The sequence below is a fragment of the Hyperolius riggenbachi genome, chromosome 5 (assembly GCF_040937935.1).
Source record: "Hyperolius riggenbachi isolate aHypRig1 chromosome 5, aHypRig1.pri, whole genome shotgun sequence".
Classification (NCBI taxonomy): Eukaryota; Metazoa; Chordata; class Amphibia; order Anura; family Hyperoliidae; genus Hyperolius; species Hyperolius riggenbachi.
Window position 1 is genome coordinate 21143564 of NC_090650.1, and position 15266 is coordinate 21158829.

The following is a 15266-nucleotide window of genomic DNA, read 5'->3' on the forward strand; positions in this document are numbered from 1 at the left end:
TTGGGGGCACATCTGGTTACTGTGGAGGGGGCTATACTGGGGAGGAGTCAATCACTTTTTCCTGGTTTCTGATGAAAAAGTGGGTAGCACGGCTTATACTCGGGTCGGCTTATATGCAAGTATATACAGTAGTAATGGTATTTTATTATATTCTTATTGGATGATCCCAATGTGTAGAATGTGGTGTTGCAGAATAATTTATAATAATAGTGACCTTTGCAGCAGTTCCTCCACCTTCATGTTCTATTGCGTTCATCTAAATTTGCAAATTTTTAGTTTTTATTCATATGTTGTATTTTTGTTTGATGTCCCCCATTGCTTTATTGCTCCTAGAATTGCAATGTAATATATATATATATATATATATTTCATATTTATATTTGCCAGCACTTACTGCTACATCTAATTTTTAGTGTAGGGCTGGATATAAGCCACTTGGATGCTCTGGAAGAGCGCCCAACGGCATGGAGTCACATGCGTGGCCACGCATGTCAGAACAGGAAGTACTTTATACATGCGTGGCCACGCATGTCAGAACAGGAAGTACTTTATATATTAAGTAGGTGCACAGCCTGCTGTATATATCTGTTCAGTTAGTTACTCACCTCTGAAGAAGCGGGCGAGGGAAGCGAGCATGTGGGGGCACTCCACCTCTGATTTCTTATCAGCATCTATCAGTTACATCTTAAAGCGACATTACTCGTTTGAGATATCTCATTTGGTCATTCTGATTTTTTGATAGTGCTGTTATCATTATTTTTTGCTTATTATAGCAGCTGCAACTTTTCTAGTGTGGTCTGATCTCCTGTGATGCTATACAAATCTGTTCAATTCATATACTCTACTCGTGGGGACCTCCACACGCTGTTTTTGTTTTACGTTTTTTTAAATTCTGTCCCCAATAAAGTTTCTTTAGTCTTTACAATTGCTGGCTCATATGGACTTTCCAAATATGGATGTCTTTTTCTTAGTTGTTTACATGTTGATATGTCATCCATAGAGACACATTTACTTTCTTTGGACATACTATTGGCTAATTTGTTTAGTCTTTGCAGCAGTTACATCATTCATTAACTGGTATTGGACACGCTTGACGTCCAACTTCATTGTCTTTTCTTTTTTTCCCCCTGCAGCTACCAGAGAGTCGGCGTTTGTCCACGCCATCGCGTCAGCAGGAGTGGCCTTCGCGGTAACCCGGGCCTGCGCGGAGGGCACCGCCACTATCTGCGGATGTGACAACCATCACAAGGGTCCACCAGGCGAAGGCTGGAAGTGGGGAGGCTGCAGCGAGGACATGGACTTTGGCAGCATGGTGTCTCGAGAATTTGCCGATGCCAGAGAGAACCGGCCAGATGCCCGATCGGCCATGAACAGACACAACAACGAGGCCGGGAGAACGGTGAGTTTTGGCACAGGGGTGTAACTAGAGTGAAGCAGGGGGCCCAGAGGTATGGGGGGTTCCAACTACTAACCTTCCCTTCCTACGATACAGGGGACTATACTTCAGATCAGGGGTTTTTGTGGCTACACTTGTTAAGGGTGTGAAGATCATGATGGCCACACTTCTGAGATGGGCAACTAGGCTGTGAAGGGCACCAAGGGAAGGGGTGTGAACATTGGTGGGGCCCCATAAAAGTTTAGCTGGGGGGCCCCGTGAATTGTAGTTATGCCACTGTTGTGGCATCTAAAAAGGCACTGCTATCTGCTCAGCAGCTGGTCCTGTTCTTTTGAATGGGAACGGTCTTGGGCAAGCAGGAGGTGCCCCATTCTAGAAACTACACCAGAAGTATAGCAGTGCTGAAACTGGATCCAGAGAGGCCAACTGTTGATGGGTAAACCAACAACAGTACTCATGGTAGATTGTCACGCTAGACAATCACAAAATGTAGAATATGTAAATAGCACACAAGGATTACTGTCACACTGCTGCTGATTACCTTTTAGCAATCCTCACTGTGGCCTGATGTGACTCAGGTGAGGAATACACACGTTTGCCATCCAACTGTAAATAATCATTAATAAACCAACATTGGCTGGATCCCTTATGCTCTTTCATGATGCCAAATCTGGTAGGACTTTTCCTAACTATGTCTGAATAAGGATCTAGTGGTATGAAATAATTAATAAAGGGTACCTTATATACTCACTTATAAGCCTAATTTTTCAGTACAAAAAAAGTGCTGAAAAGTTACCCCCTCAGAATCTATGCGAGTCAGTGGAGCAGAACGGATGGTGGAGCAGGTTTTGTTAATGGAAGAGGAGCACAAGGATCTTGCACTAGTGATCCTGCTCTTGCCAGCTGGCTCCCTGCTGAGTCTGTGCCCCCCATCCCCTGCAACATGGTGTGCAGAGTGCGCTGCTCAAGACTACCTGTGTCCCCTGGCTTGTGGAGCGGAGTGTGCAAGCAGCGTGTCAGCGGTGTAATGATTGGGGAGTCCTACTGTGTGGAATTCGCTGTGTCTCATAGCTATAATGCCATCTAGTGGTGTCTTAAGACACAGCTGTATCATCCTTGGGGCACATGTGGCTACGGGGAGGGCGGCTGACTTGTACTAAGGGCACATCTGGCTACTGTGGAGGGGGCTATACTGGGTAGGAGGCTTATATGCGAGTCAATCACTTTTTCAGGTTTCTGAGAGAAAAGTGGGTACCTCGGCTTATATGCGGGTTGGCTTTGATGCGAGTATATACGGTACTTAAACGTTTGATAAAATTGCAATAGTAAGCATGCCCACTTTTTATTACTTATAGCTGAAGAAAGATCCCATAGCAGTCTCAGGATCCCCTTTTCCTCTGCCCCCCCCCCCCATTCCAGGATCATTTTGAGCAATAATGAGATGTCTAGAATAGTCCAAAAGCTCTTCCAGGAAAATAAAAAGATACAGAGAAAACAGGAGTAGTTATGACCGTAGTCTGCATATTAGGATTACACAAAATTATACAGTTATGGCCATGTGTATTTACGATTCGGACATTCAGTTGATTTTGTGTAATCCATTCATAATTTCGCCTAATTTTCGTATAATGTTAATAGCAAAGCTAAATTTCTAGGTACTGTATGCTGGGGGAATTTTACAAAAAGACCATGTAGTTTTCAAAAAAATCGATTTTTAAAGGCAAAAGGAAAATGTTTTTGAAACTCAGAAAGACGACAGTTTAAAAAACATTTTTTCTTTCATTTTTAAGATCGAGTTTCTCAAAAATGTCAAGGTCTTTTTGAAAAAAGGTAATGATAGCATGTATGGAGGCTAAAGATTGAGCATGTATGGAGGCTAAAGATTTCCTCTCAGCTGATTGGCTAGGAAAGACCTCTCTCAGGCTTATGCCTTGTTCACATTCTATATGGTTCTCAACCAAGGGGGGCCAGTAAAAGCTGCCTCTACAGAGAAACTAGCATTTTTAGACTGCCCCCACGCCGACCCCCCTCAATGAATTGGGGAGATCAATTTGGCAGATCATCTCTGCTACAGGCCACGGGCAATTGTTCCCCTATTGACCCCATCCTCCCCATTGTGCGTCAAGGTCTTTGGCCCTCCCCCACCCTTCAATGGGGTGGGGGGGGGGGGGGGCAATAGAGCACATTCTAGTGGCACGTCTGTACAGAACACAGCCAACAACTATCACTCAAGGGATCGAGTACCGATCCCAACTAATGACAGAACTTGTATTGTATGTGTGTACAAGTTTTTAGTATACATCTATGCATGTCTCTGGGTGTGGTGCAGATACAGACAATCCAGATATGGTGTAATGATGAAGAGGACGGGTGCTGCTAAGGTTTGTGTGACCGGTCAAACGGCACATAATTTGCTAGCAGTTTTCTGGTCATTGTGTTATTTTTGGTTCATGTATTAGCCTACCATGTAGTAATCATGGTCCACCAAAATGGCAAATACTGTATCAATAACCCCAGCATATCAAATGCAGCCACCATGACCATCAAATAATTAAGGCAGCAGTCATTACCCCTTACTTCCTATATGAAATGCAATAAACTTTACCCCCCAATATAAGGTACCCAAAGGTGTCTTCCCAGTATAGTTAGCTCCCCACTCATACAGTAGGTAGCCATAGGTGTCCCACAGGATAGCTAGTTCCCCCTCCCCAAAAGGTAGCAAAGATTGATGGTGGAAGGAGGATTCAAAGATTATGAAGGTACATTAGACGTTCCAGATAACTCAACAAATGGGATTAACTTGATCTGGGAAATATATATTTAGATAAACCTTTTATAATGTAGTAGTCTGTATTTGCTAATTTTTCTCCACATTCTAGCCCTGTCTTGACTTCAGATTAAATCATCATGCTAAAAACTGAGTATACTGAATGTGCTGACCTTGAAACTATTGATCAAACATCGCCCCTAACCATTTGTATCTATTTTTTTTTTATTTTCAGTCCATCATGGACCACAGACATTTGAAATGTAAATGCCATGGACTCTCTGGAAGCTGTGAAGTGAAGACCTGTTGGTGGTCGCAACCAGATTTTAGGCTGATTGGCGACTATCTCAAGGACAAGTATGACAGTGCTTCTGAAATGGTTGTGGAGAAACACCGAGAGTCTCGCGGCTGGGTGGAGACTTTAAGACCGAAATATACTTTCTTCAAGCCACCTACGGAACGTGATCTCATTTACTATGAGAGCTCACCCAACTTTTGTGAGCCTAACCCAGAGACTGGATCGTTTGGAACCCGAGATAGGATATGCAACGTGACCTCTCATGGAATTGATGGGTGTGACCTTCTGTGCTGTGGTCGAGGGCACAACACGAGGACTGAGAAAAGAAAAGAAAAATGCCACTGCATTTTCCACTGGTGCTGCTATGTCAGCTGCCAGGAGTGCGTAAGGGTGTATGATGTCCATACATGCAAATAATCAGACGTTGCATGGAAAGACTTCTTTTTTTCCCAAAACATGAACTTAAAGTCTGTTTTTCCAGGAATCGGCTCAGTGAGTCCTTTCAATGTCACAAAAACTTGAGACTGTTTGACTATTACAAGTCTAACAGCATCTTGGAGAAACCCCAAGAGTCTCTTGGAAAGTAGCCTTCTGCTTAGTCTGAAAGTCCTTGAAGCAGCCTGTTGATTGGTTCGATGGCCAAAGTTCAAGTCAGATACGTGATACCATGAGCTGGAGAATTGACCTTTTTTGTTTTCTCTGTGTCCATTACTTTTGCCTGCCAATATTAAATTATATTTCACCTCTTAAAAAAGTTAAGTTATATAACATTCCACGTCAATATTGACAACATTGGGGGGAGGTTTGAAATCTAAGTTTGCATTGTGCTTTACTGGATTGATAGAGAAATAGCTGCTAATCTTGACACAAGTAGAAATGTATAGTCATGCTGTTATTTAAAGCTGCAATCTTGCTATCTTGTGGTATCAATAAAGGGTTTTTGTTTTGGTTTTTTTTTACAAAAAAAAGATTGAGAAACTGGCTAATGGCCCCACAGTTCCGCTACAACTATAACACCATAATATTTTGTTTTGAGAAGTGAGTAGCTGTATTGATATCCCAATCCAAGAAGAAAATACAGGCAATGCTAATCACACGGGCCCTTATTCAATTAAATTTTTCTCCTGGGAGAAAATTTTTATCTTCTGTTTTCCAGCACTTTGCAAGTGTAAAACTACCAAAGAGCAGGCAGTTTTCTGGTCATTGTGTTATTTTTGGTTCATGTATTAGCCTACCATGTAGTAATCGTGGTCCACCAAAATGGAAAATACTGTATCAATAACCCCAACATATCAAATGCAGCCACCATGACCATCAAATAATTAACCACTTAATGACCGCCTAACGCCGATAGGCGTCGGCAGGTCGAAGTGGTGTTTCCATGACGTTCCATGTCAGTTGACGGAGGGTATCTCCGTGAACAGCCTGCGAGCCTCCAATTGCGGCTCGCAGGCTAATTGTATACACGCGGGGAAGAAATCCCCTGTGTTTACATCATAGTTCAATAATAATCCTTATTCAATTAACTTTTTCTCCTGGGAAAAATTTTTTTATCTTCTGTTTTCCAGCACTTTGCAAGTGTAAAACTACCAAAGAGCAGGCAAAAAGTACTAGCAAAATTATTTTGAGTATTTTCCTGCTTGCTGTTGAGGTAGATGCACATTTTAAGCACAGTGACCCTTATTCATAACATTTTTCTACTGAGATTTCTCCCAGGAGATGTGTTCACACTTTATCAATAAAACATCTTTTAAACCCCCCAGCAAGCAAGAAAATATGAAAGATTCCTTTGATATGACTTCTTTAACTCATTTTTAGTATTTTTCAATTGCCAGGTGGTCAAAAATGTATTTGCAGATAGGATGAAAAATTATCTCCTGGGAGAAAAGTTTGGGCAAAGGGGCCATATGCAATTAACTTTTTCTCCTGAGTTTTCTCCTAGGTGGTATTTTTAAACTTGTCAATAAAATGCCCTTTAAGCCACCAGAAAACAAGAAAATACTTAAAATAATTTTGATAGTACTTTTTAATTTACTTTTTGGTACTTTTTTAGTTGAAAAGTACTGTAAAGTTATTTTAAATAGTGGATTAAAAATGATCTCCGAAGAGAAAACTCAGGAGAAAACGTTAATTGCATATGGCCCAAGGTGTGAAAATATCTCTCATGAGAAAACACAGGAGAATGATGCCACAAGCTGGCTATGATGACTGGTAAAAAAACAATAGCAATTATTTATTTGAAATAAAAAATTCAGCACACTACAAACTTTGACCAAACAAATACCAATCTAAAAAAGCATTCCTATTAAGAGGGACAGTGCACTTTCTCATCCACATTTCATGACTCTTAAGGTGAGAACAAAGGCTAAAACCACAAAAAAGCCATTTTTATTTAACTTATGGGTCTTTATTACTACTGATGTTCATCTTGATATATTCTGTTTGTTCTTCTTGTCGATTCACCTATGTATTTTTGTGTTCGTGCCCAGTTTTTTTTTAGAAAAAAGTTCAGATTCATAGGCCCCGACTACTTATTGTTGCTTTCTGCATAGATTTGTCCATACAGTAGTGTCCGTAAATCCTTGTAGACCATAAATATATAACCCCAGTTCTGACCCAATTTTTACCAAGTCAAAAATTATGCAAGGAATCAAGTAGAAAAAATAAAATAAATAAAGTGGGACATTGGAACTCAGAAAGCACTAATCAAAATAAATTCTTCTTCCCTTGAAATGCTGCTATCCACCGGTATAACTATACAAATATATAAATGTTTTCTTTCTATGAAAGAAATTGTTAAAATGCTAGTATGTTTTTTTGTTTTTGTTTTTTTTTTTAAGAAAAAAATATGTGAAGTTTTGTACTAATTCATCCTCCAATAATTGTTCTCCAGTCTTAATCATCCTAATAAAAAAAAAAAAAAGGGAGTGAATACATTCGTGAGTGATGATATGTCATGTAAAGTTAATTTTTAGGGACCAAGAATCATATAAGTCTTAGAGAATCAATCATGGCAATTTCAGTTTGGCCATGGATCCACGACAAAGTGTACCAACTAGACCAGGGATGTCAAACTCCATTCCTCAAGGGCCGAGGCCCTCACACATTTTTGGTACAGCTCAAACTAATTGAAAGGTATGATTCAGGAAAGGTGTGGTTTATCCAGTAGAACACATTTCTCCATTTCGGTCCATCCTAAACACTGGCATGAATATGGCCCTCAAGGAATGGAGTTTGATATCTGTGAAATAGACGAACCACCAATTGCCGTGCTTACGACATCTTCCCTTTCTAGCTGGCCATTGCCAATCAGTTTTGTAAGCAACAATTTTGTAAGCAACCAATTTTGGCTAATCCCAACCTCATGGTGGCTGTGAAAGGTATAACGGTTGCTTTGGATCACAAATAAATAGATTTATTTCTGGCCACAGAGAGAGGGAGTTTTTTAATTGGAGAGTCCACACCTAATAGAAAACAAATAAACATATGCAACTGATATTACGCATGTACAAAACATATATCAGAGAAGCAATTCTGTGAGGCCACTGATATCGAAATATTGGTCCTCTTCATTTTTGTATCATCATATCGGGATTCTAACCTTTCACTTTAATCCTCCCTTCTTCCCACTTTAAAGGAAAAAAAAATGCACGTGTAATGTATGATATTTTAAATCCAAAGCTATGTACAAATTAAGTCATCACTTTTTTTGTATTTCATAAGTTCAATGATTTTTTTTATGACTATTTATTTTATGAATAAATGTATATATTAGTAAGAGTATATATTTTCAGAGATAACTTGTTGGGACAGTGTTGTTACCGCTTTGCTACTGTTGTCTTGACCTCATTGTATGACACTGGTTTCTACTGACAGCACAATAGACACGGCGCTCTGTTAATAACTGTTTTGTTACTTGTAAAATTTCTAGATGTGTTAACTCTATAATGATAATTAAATATGTATTAATTTTAAAGAGCTGACTGGTGTGTTCAGTTAAACCTGAGGTGATGTTTACTGGCTTACTGTGTTTATACTTGATGATTTTTTTTTAAACCATACTCCAGGAAGAGAGAGTTCATTCTTCTTCTTACAGGTGTCCCGTGGTCCCCCGTAGATTTCCAATACTTTAATACGGACTGCGATGGTCCCGACTCCAGAGGACAGGAAAAGTCATATGAAACTAATACCTTAAAAATAAGGAATTCTTTTCTTCCTTTCTGTGTCCCCATTAGAAGGATATATCCACTTCCACTTCCTTCCAAAACAGGAAGTAGAGGAAATGCTCCAGATGGGAACACAAATCTAAACCTCATTTCGTGGTATCAAAAGCTAATTTTTCCCTGGAGCTAGGCTTTAAAAGGGCTTTAATAGTTTTTGATGATTTTTCTTACCTCAGTAGAGGAAGCATAGTAAGGTGTATTCTACTTATATTCAGTTTATTGGACACTGAAAGGATAACGCATTTTGAGGTAAAAAGAAATACAAAGGCCTCAATTCACTAAGCTTATCTCCTGTCTTTAATAACTCTTCTAGAGTTGTTACCATGGTGATAAGGCATGTAGTATTCAGGAAACATTTTACCTCTGGCAAACCTAAAGTTAACTCTTCTGTCTTTAAGTTAACTCTCCAATCCTTAAAGTAACTCCAGAGTTAGACAGGCTGTTAATTAACTGCGTGTGTAAATAACTACAGAGGAGGTAAATTAACTACAGAAGAGGTAACGTAAGGAATGAAGAGATAAGATAACTCTCTCACTGTGTGAGGTAAGTTTTCTCTTGTCTTATTATCTCCAGCATGATCTTAGTGAATTGAGGCCATAGTCTGTAACTCGAGCACCTTAAACTCGGAGTGCCTCATAAGGCGTTGGATTTTGTTTAAGCACTTACATCTTTGAGGAGTTTACAGGTAATTTTTTTATTGAGACTGAGTTATAAAGACAGATAAAATTGCCCCAAAATGATTGATCAACAGAGGCCATAACACTTTCTCAGTTCATCAAAACAACTTTTGACACAGAACATTTATGTTGCGCTTTTCTCCTGGCGGACTTAAAGCACCAGAGCTGCAGCCTCTAGGATGGGATCTATAGGCCATAGCATTGTTAGGGTGCCTTGCCCAAGGTCTCCTACCAAATAGGTGCTGGCTTAATGAACAGGAATAGCCGAGGTTCAAACCCTGGTCTCCTGTGCCAGAAGCAGAGCCTTTAACCAGTACACTATCTAGTCACTGCTTATTAAGAAAAAAAATTAAAAAAATAAATACAAAGTTTATAGTCATAATTGCAGCTGTACTGTATGTGGTACCCAATATAAACCACTGTATAGGTGATTGACTGGTTGGATTGGTCAACGCTCCCTCTCCCTAAGTGGATTGGTCAGCTCTCCTTGTCTACCTGTTTATCAGAGCGGTATGGAAGAATAGATTGCGCTGTGCCCATAAAACACGCCTCTTTCACCCTTCTGGCCCCACCCTCGTATCGTAGTTACCTCCTCTGCCTCTCAGATCTGATCTGAGAGGCGATAGGGCGTATCACCCGGCATCAATGACACCCGGCGTATAAGACGACCCCTGACTTTTCAGAAGATTTTCAAGGATTAAAAGGTAGTCTTAGGCCCCGTTCACACTTGCGGTTTTGTCAAAACCGCACCGGATGTCCGGACCGCACGGGAGCCGGACCGGACCTGATCCGTACGGTTCCTATCCGGATCCGGTCCGGATCCGGTCCGTTTGCATCCGGTTTCCATGCGGTGTGAACACGGTTGCGGTCCGGATCCGGTTTCTTAAGGAGATAACATCCTGTAAATACCTGGGGTCTGGGAGGTCAGCAGAAGGGTCTGGGGTCATTGTTGGAGACAGGTGGACGTGTGGAGACCATCCGTGGATACAGAGACTGCAGTTGGGACCATGGATCCAGGCATTTTTTACTCGTAAACCTGGGAATTCTCTCCTTCCTGTTGTTCGCCTCCTCGTTATCAGACATCAGACATGTTGCTGCCAAAACGAGCTCCAGCATGAAATCGCTGCTGCCCCACTCTTTGAACGCTGGGCCCATGTGGTCCCCATCCAAAATGCATAGGAAGTGGGGTTGAACGTCCGGTTTTTGTAGCCAGTGTGTTGTGCGCTCTCCGGCTCTCATTGCTTTGTATTGGCCGGATGGTGCAGTCCGGCTCCGCTCCGGATACGGCTGCCGGAGGAGCCAGCCGGACCAAAAAATAGCGCATGTTGGAACGGACGCCGGAGTCCGGATCCGGTCCGGATCCGGTCCGGCTCCGGTCCGGCAGAACGGACGCATGTGAACGGACGCATAGGCTTTCATTGCTATTGCCGTGCGTCCGTTCCGTCCGTTCTGCAAGCGGTCCGGCTCCGGCACGGCGATTCCGGACGGCCACCGCTAATGTGAACCGGGCCTTATACGCCAGAATATACAGTATTAGGTAAGGTGGAAACGTTTTTTGAATTAGGATGTTACCATTTATTTCTAACTTTAACAAAGATTCACAGAGGAAGCTTTTGGTCCAGTAGACACCTGCTAGATGAAACTTGGCCAAGTTGGCCGATAAAGACCACTTCTGCCAAGAATCCAGCATATGTACAGCAGCCAAGGGCATTGTTCTCCTCACTCACCCGCCTCCTGTGTGACATCGCTCCTCTGTCACTACATTGTTCCTTCACCCCTCCCTCCCTTTCAGGAAGCTAGCGGCGTGTCCGTACAATGTCAGCCCTGCAATGTCGCCTGAGGGATCGGGTCCCAATTCCCAGCGGGCGATACCAATCTACCAGGTGTACGTAACTTAACTCTTTGTTTTTTGCGTTAATAAATTATATTTCAAAGCTTCCAGCCTCCTTGTTTTGAGCAGTTGTTCATTGACAATATGATCAAGTCCAGATGTCTTTTGAAAACTTTAAAGGATACCCGAGGTGACATGTGACATGATGAGATAGACATGTGTATGTACAGTTCCTAGCACACAAATAACTAGGCTGTGTTCCTTTTTTTCTTTCTCTGCCTGAAAGAGTTAAACTTCAGGTATGCGACTGGCAGTTCCTGACTGGGTCAGACTACAGTTTGACCTTCACTGATAAGAAATTACAACTATAAAAAACTTTCCTAGCAGAAAATGGCTTCTGAGAGCAAGAAAGAGATAAAACGGGTCAGTAGTTCATAGATTTTAGCTCTGGCATACGTCAATAAATGTGTCATTGAGCAAAAACAATTAAACAGTAAAAACTTAAAAATCTGATTTATATAGCAAACAAAACTTTGGAATATCTTAAAAAGTAATTTTTTGGAGGAGGGTAGATACAATTGTTTATTTCATTCGTTTATTTTCACCTCCGGTGTCCTTTAAATCATAGCAATGCATCTGTTTGTTTTTATGTGATAGCATCTGATATGGTGGCATCTAACTGGAGGTCTGAGAAATGTCTCCAGTTTGGGAACTCCTTGGCCCATATTCACTTTTTCTCCAAAGTTTTCTCCAAGGTGATAATTTTTCATCTTCTGTTTAAAATAATTCTTCAGCATTTTACAATTCAAAAAGTACCCAAAGTAGAAGAAAAAGTACTATCAAAATAATTTTTTGTATTTTCTTGCTTGCTGGGGGTTGAACGAAAAATTTTATTGACAAGGTATGAAAATATCATTTTGGAGAAAACGTGAATTATATATAGGCCCTTGGCCCACATGCAATTCACTTTTTCACCTGAATTTTCTCCTAAGTGATATTTTCATAAGTTGTCATGAAATGCTATTTAACCACTTCACCCCAAAGCGTTTTTCACTCTAACGGACAAAAGCGATTTTCACCTTTCAGTGCTCATCCCTTTCATTTGCTAATAACTTAATCACTACTAATCACAATGAAATGATCTATGTCTTGTTTTTCACCACCAATTAGGCTTTTTGGGGTTGATATTTGTTTTCAGTAATTACTTTATTTTCTATGCATTTTAAAGAGAAAAACAAGGAAAAAATAAAACATATACACTATTTCTCCAATTTCACCTCCTATAGTTTTACTATAAACACTGCTACTGTACATAAAACCCACACATTTGTTCTGCCTATCACAAGATTTTAATTATGTCCCTAGTACAAAGTATGGTGACAATATATTATTTGGAAATAAAAGGTGTATTTTTTGTATGGTGTTTTGTTTTTCACTAATCTCACATGCACGCATGCGGGAATGCACGTGCACACGCGGGAGCGCACACGTGCACGCACACAGCGGCAGCAGCACTGTTTGACTTATAAAAACATCCTGGAGCCATTAAGAGGCTCTAGCAGGACGTTTTTATTAGTCTGCTTGTCATTAAGTGGTTAAACCACCAGCAAGTAAAAAAATGCTGAAAATAATTTTGATAGTACCTCTTCACCAACTTTTTGGTACTTTTTTAGTTGTAAAATGCTGAAAATTTAGTTTACAGAGATTAGACATTTTTCTCCAAGGAGATATCTCAGATGAAAAAAATGATTGTATATGGGCCCTTGTTCCTTATCTTTACCCACTCAACACACTGTTGTCCAAAGTCTGAAGACTTGAGAAAAATTACCTGGAACTCCCTAGAGAATCATAATAAGCAATCAAACTCAGAATAATAATTACATCAGATGTGAACTAGCATTGAGGCGAAGGTTTACTACTGCTTTATATCTCATTGGTTTCTATCCCTATTCCGTTTCAAGAAGTCGACCATCTTTTCCTTCCAACTTGTTGCTAGTTTTCCTTTTGCCCCAATATACCTTAGAGTCCCGGTTATCCAGAACTCAACAAACCATCATTCTCAGCAGACCAGCACAAATCGCCTGCAGTACACACACACAGTGGTGAAGGCTAACTTCTTATGTTGTTTGTTGGCTCTGCTGTGCTTAAAGAGTGGGTTCCACTGCTCCCCCAAGGTTAATATACTTTCAATGACTAAATTTTAACAAAGTGCAGAGTTCATGGTATGTATAGAGAGTGGGGTATAAGGCTGTATTAGCTAGGCCTATTTTTAATTGAGTCTCAAGCAGAAAGCCCACTTATCCGGCGTCAGTGCCAGATAACAGCGCCTCTACTGTAGTAACATGATAAATCGAGTTTCCATAAAGGGTTATTCAGTGTTGGTTCCCAAACTTCCCACTTTTTACGCCCTTTCACTGAAGAACTGGGTCACACCGGAGACTAGGGCAATTTTCATCTCCAGCCATGGCTTTCTTAAGTAAGTTTTACTTCAATGACACAAACAATCTTCTCTCTCTTTATTTCCAGCCAACAGACCACTGCTGAACAAGAAGAATTACTGCTGATTATTTTCCCCAAAACAAAAAGTGAGTTCCTCCCTCAACCCATAGCTGGAAACCGAGCCACCTCTCTGCCAACTGGCTTCCGTACAGAAGGAGCTTATTCAGCTTGTAAGGTTCCCTCTGTGTCAAATGAGGAAATCTGCGATGAATTAAGAGGCTCGGCTAATTGTTTCACCAGAAATTGGCGAGGGATTATTTGTTGGACAGAAGTGAGATGCTCTTTTCTTTCACTGCTCACAATATGGGGCTGAAATCTACTAAGAACCTCTGTCTTACATTAACCCAGAGATTTCTCCGCCATTGTCTTTTGGCCCATCCGCTATATACATTGTGGGAGCTTAATTAATACTATTGCTGCTTGCAATGGAGACACCCATTGTTCGCCTCCTGTGCGATTCTTCTTGTGTGTTTTGCACAGCGTGGCACGGACCTCATAGTTTCCATGGAGGGATTAGTACCTTTTTAGACGCATCAGCTGGATAGCGCATTCAACGGCGATATTGAGCTCCAGTGGGAGAAAATGAGAAGCTCTTAGTACACAACAGAAGTCTGATTCACGTGAATTCCATGCAGGTCACTCACGTTCAATTACTTGTCCAGAACACCTACTCAAACTAACGTTCACACCAATGAGTTAGATGAATTGTGAAGCTGATCAGGAACAGCTGTCATAGAGGCAAATAAGGTTAGAAATGAAAAATAGTAAAAAAAATATTAATAGAAAAATATGATCTTGGAAATCTTAATTTTGGAAAACAAAAAATTAAATTAACTATAACCATTACTAAATTTACTGTTAAGGTGGCCACTAACGGTCCAATTTCTAGTGAAAAATCGTTTTGAGCTATCAGAAATTCTGATTAGATTGGTTGTAAATAATCTCAGTTGATGGGCAAAATCGATTACAAACGATTATAAAAATAGTCGTCTGATTGGATTTTTGTCAAACCAAAATTTGGATTTTCTTGTTGGTTGTCATAGAAAGGAAGCAAAGATTGGTTCGTTGATGGTGTAGTGAACGATTTTTTGTCCGATCAGAATTTCTGATCGCTCTAATGATTTTTTCACTAGAAATTGGACCGTTGGTAGCCAACTTTTACACTATTCATGCATGACTTCTGAATTATGGAATACAGGTGAAATTCAAAAATTTTGAATATCGTGCAAAAGTTCATTTATTTCAGTAAATGAACTTGAAAGGTGAAACTAATATATATGAAATAGACTCATTATATGCAAAGCCAGATACTCAAAGCCTTTATTGGTTATAATGTTGGTGATTATGGCTTACAGTTTATGAGAACCCCAAAATCAAAATCTCATATTATAAGAATAATGTAAAAAATGTTCAATATTCTCGGCTCAACAGGTCAGACTCTAATCAGCTAATTCATCCAAATCACCTGCAAAGGGTTCCTATTTCATATATTAGTTTCACCTTTTAAATAACCAACAAGTGTCAGCGCCAAGGCAGAAGGCGACCGCAACCGAGAAGGACAATGTCCAAAAGTCC

At 40.4% G+C, this 15266-nt stretch overlaps 1 protein-coding gene across 2 annotated transcripts in view; it reads left to right on the plus strand.

The window, feature by feature from the left end:
• The window catches only part of WNT3A (Wnt family member 3A), a 155730-nt gene extending 147293 nt beyond the window's left edge, over positions 1-8437 (plus strand). For both annotated transcript variants that reach the window (XM_068235170.1, XM_068235171.1), the window contains exons 3-4: positions 1134-1399; positions 4399-8437. In XM_068235170.1, coding sequence (XP_068091271.1) covers positions 1134-1399; positions 4399-4878 — 746 coding nt within the window. In that variant the 3' untranslated portion in view covers positions 4879-8437. The remainder of the gene's footprint in view (positions 1-1133; positions 1400-4398) is intronic.
• Positions 8438-15266: the final 6829 nt, after the last annotated feature.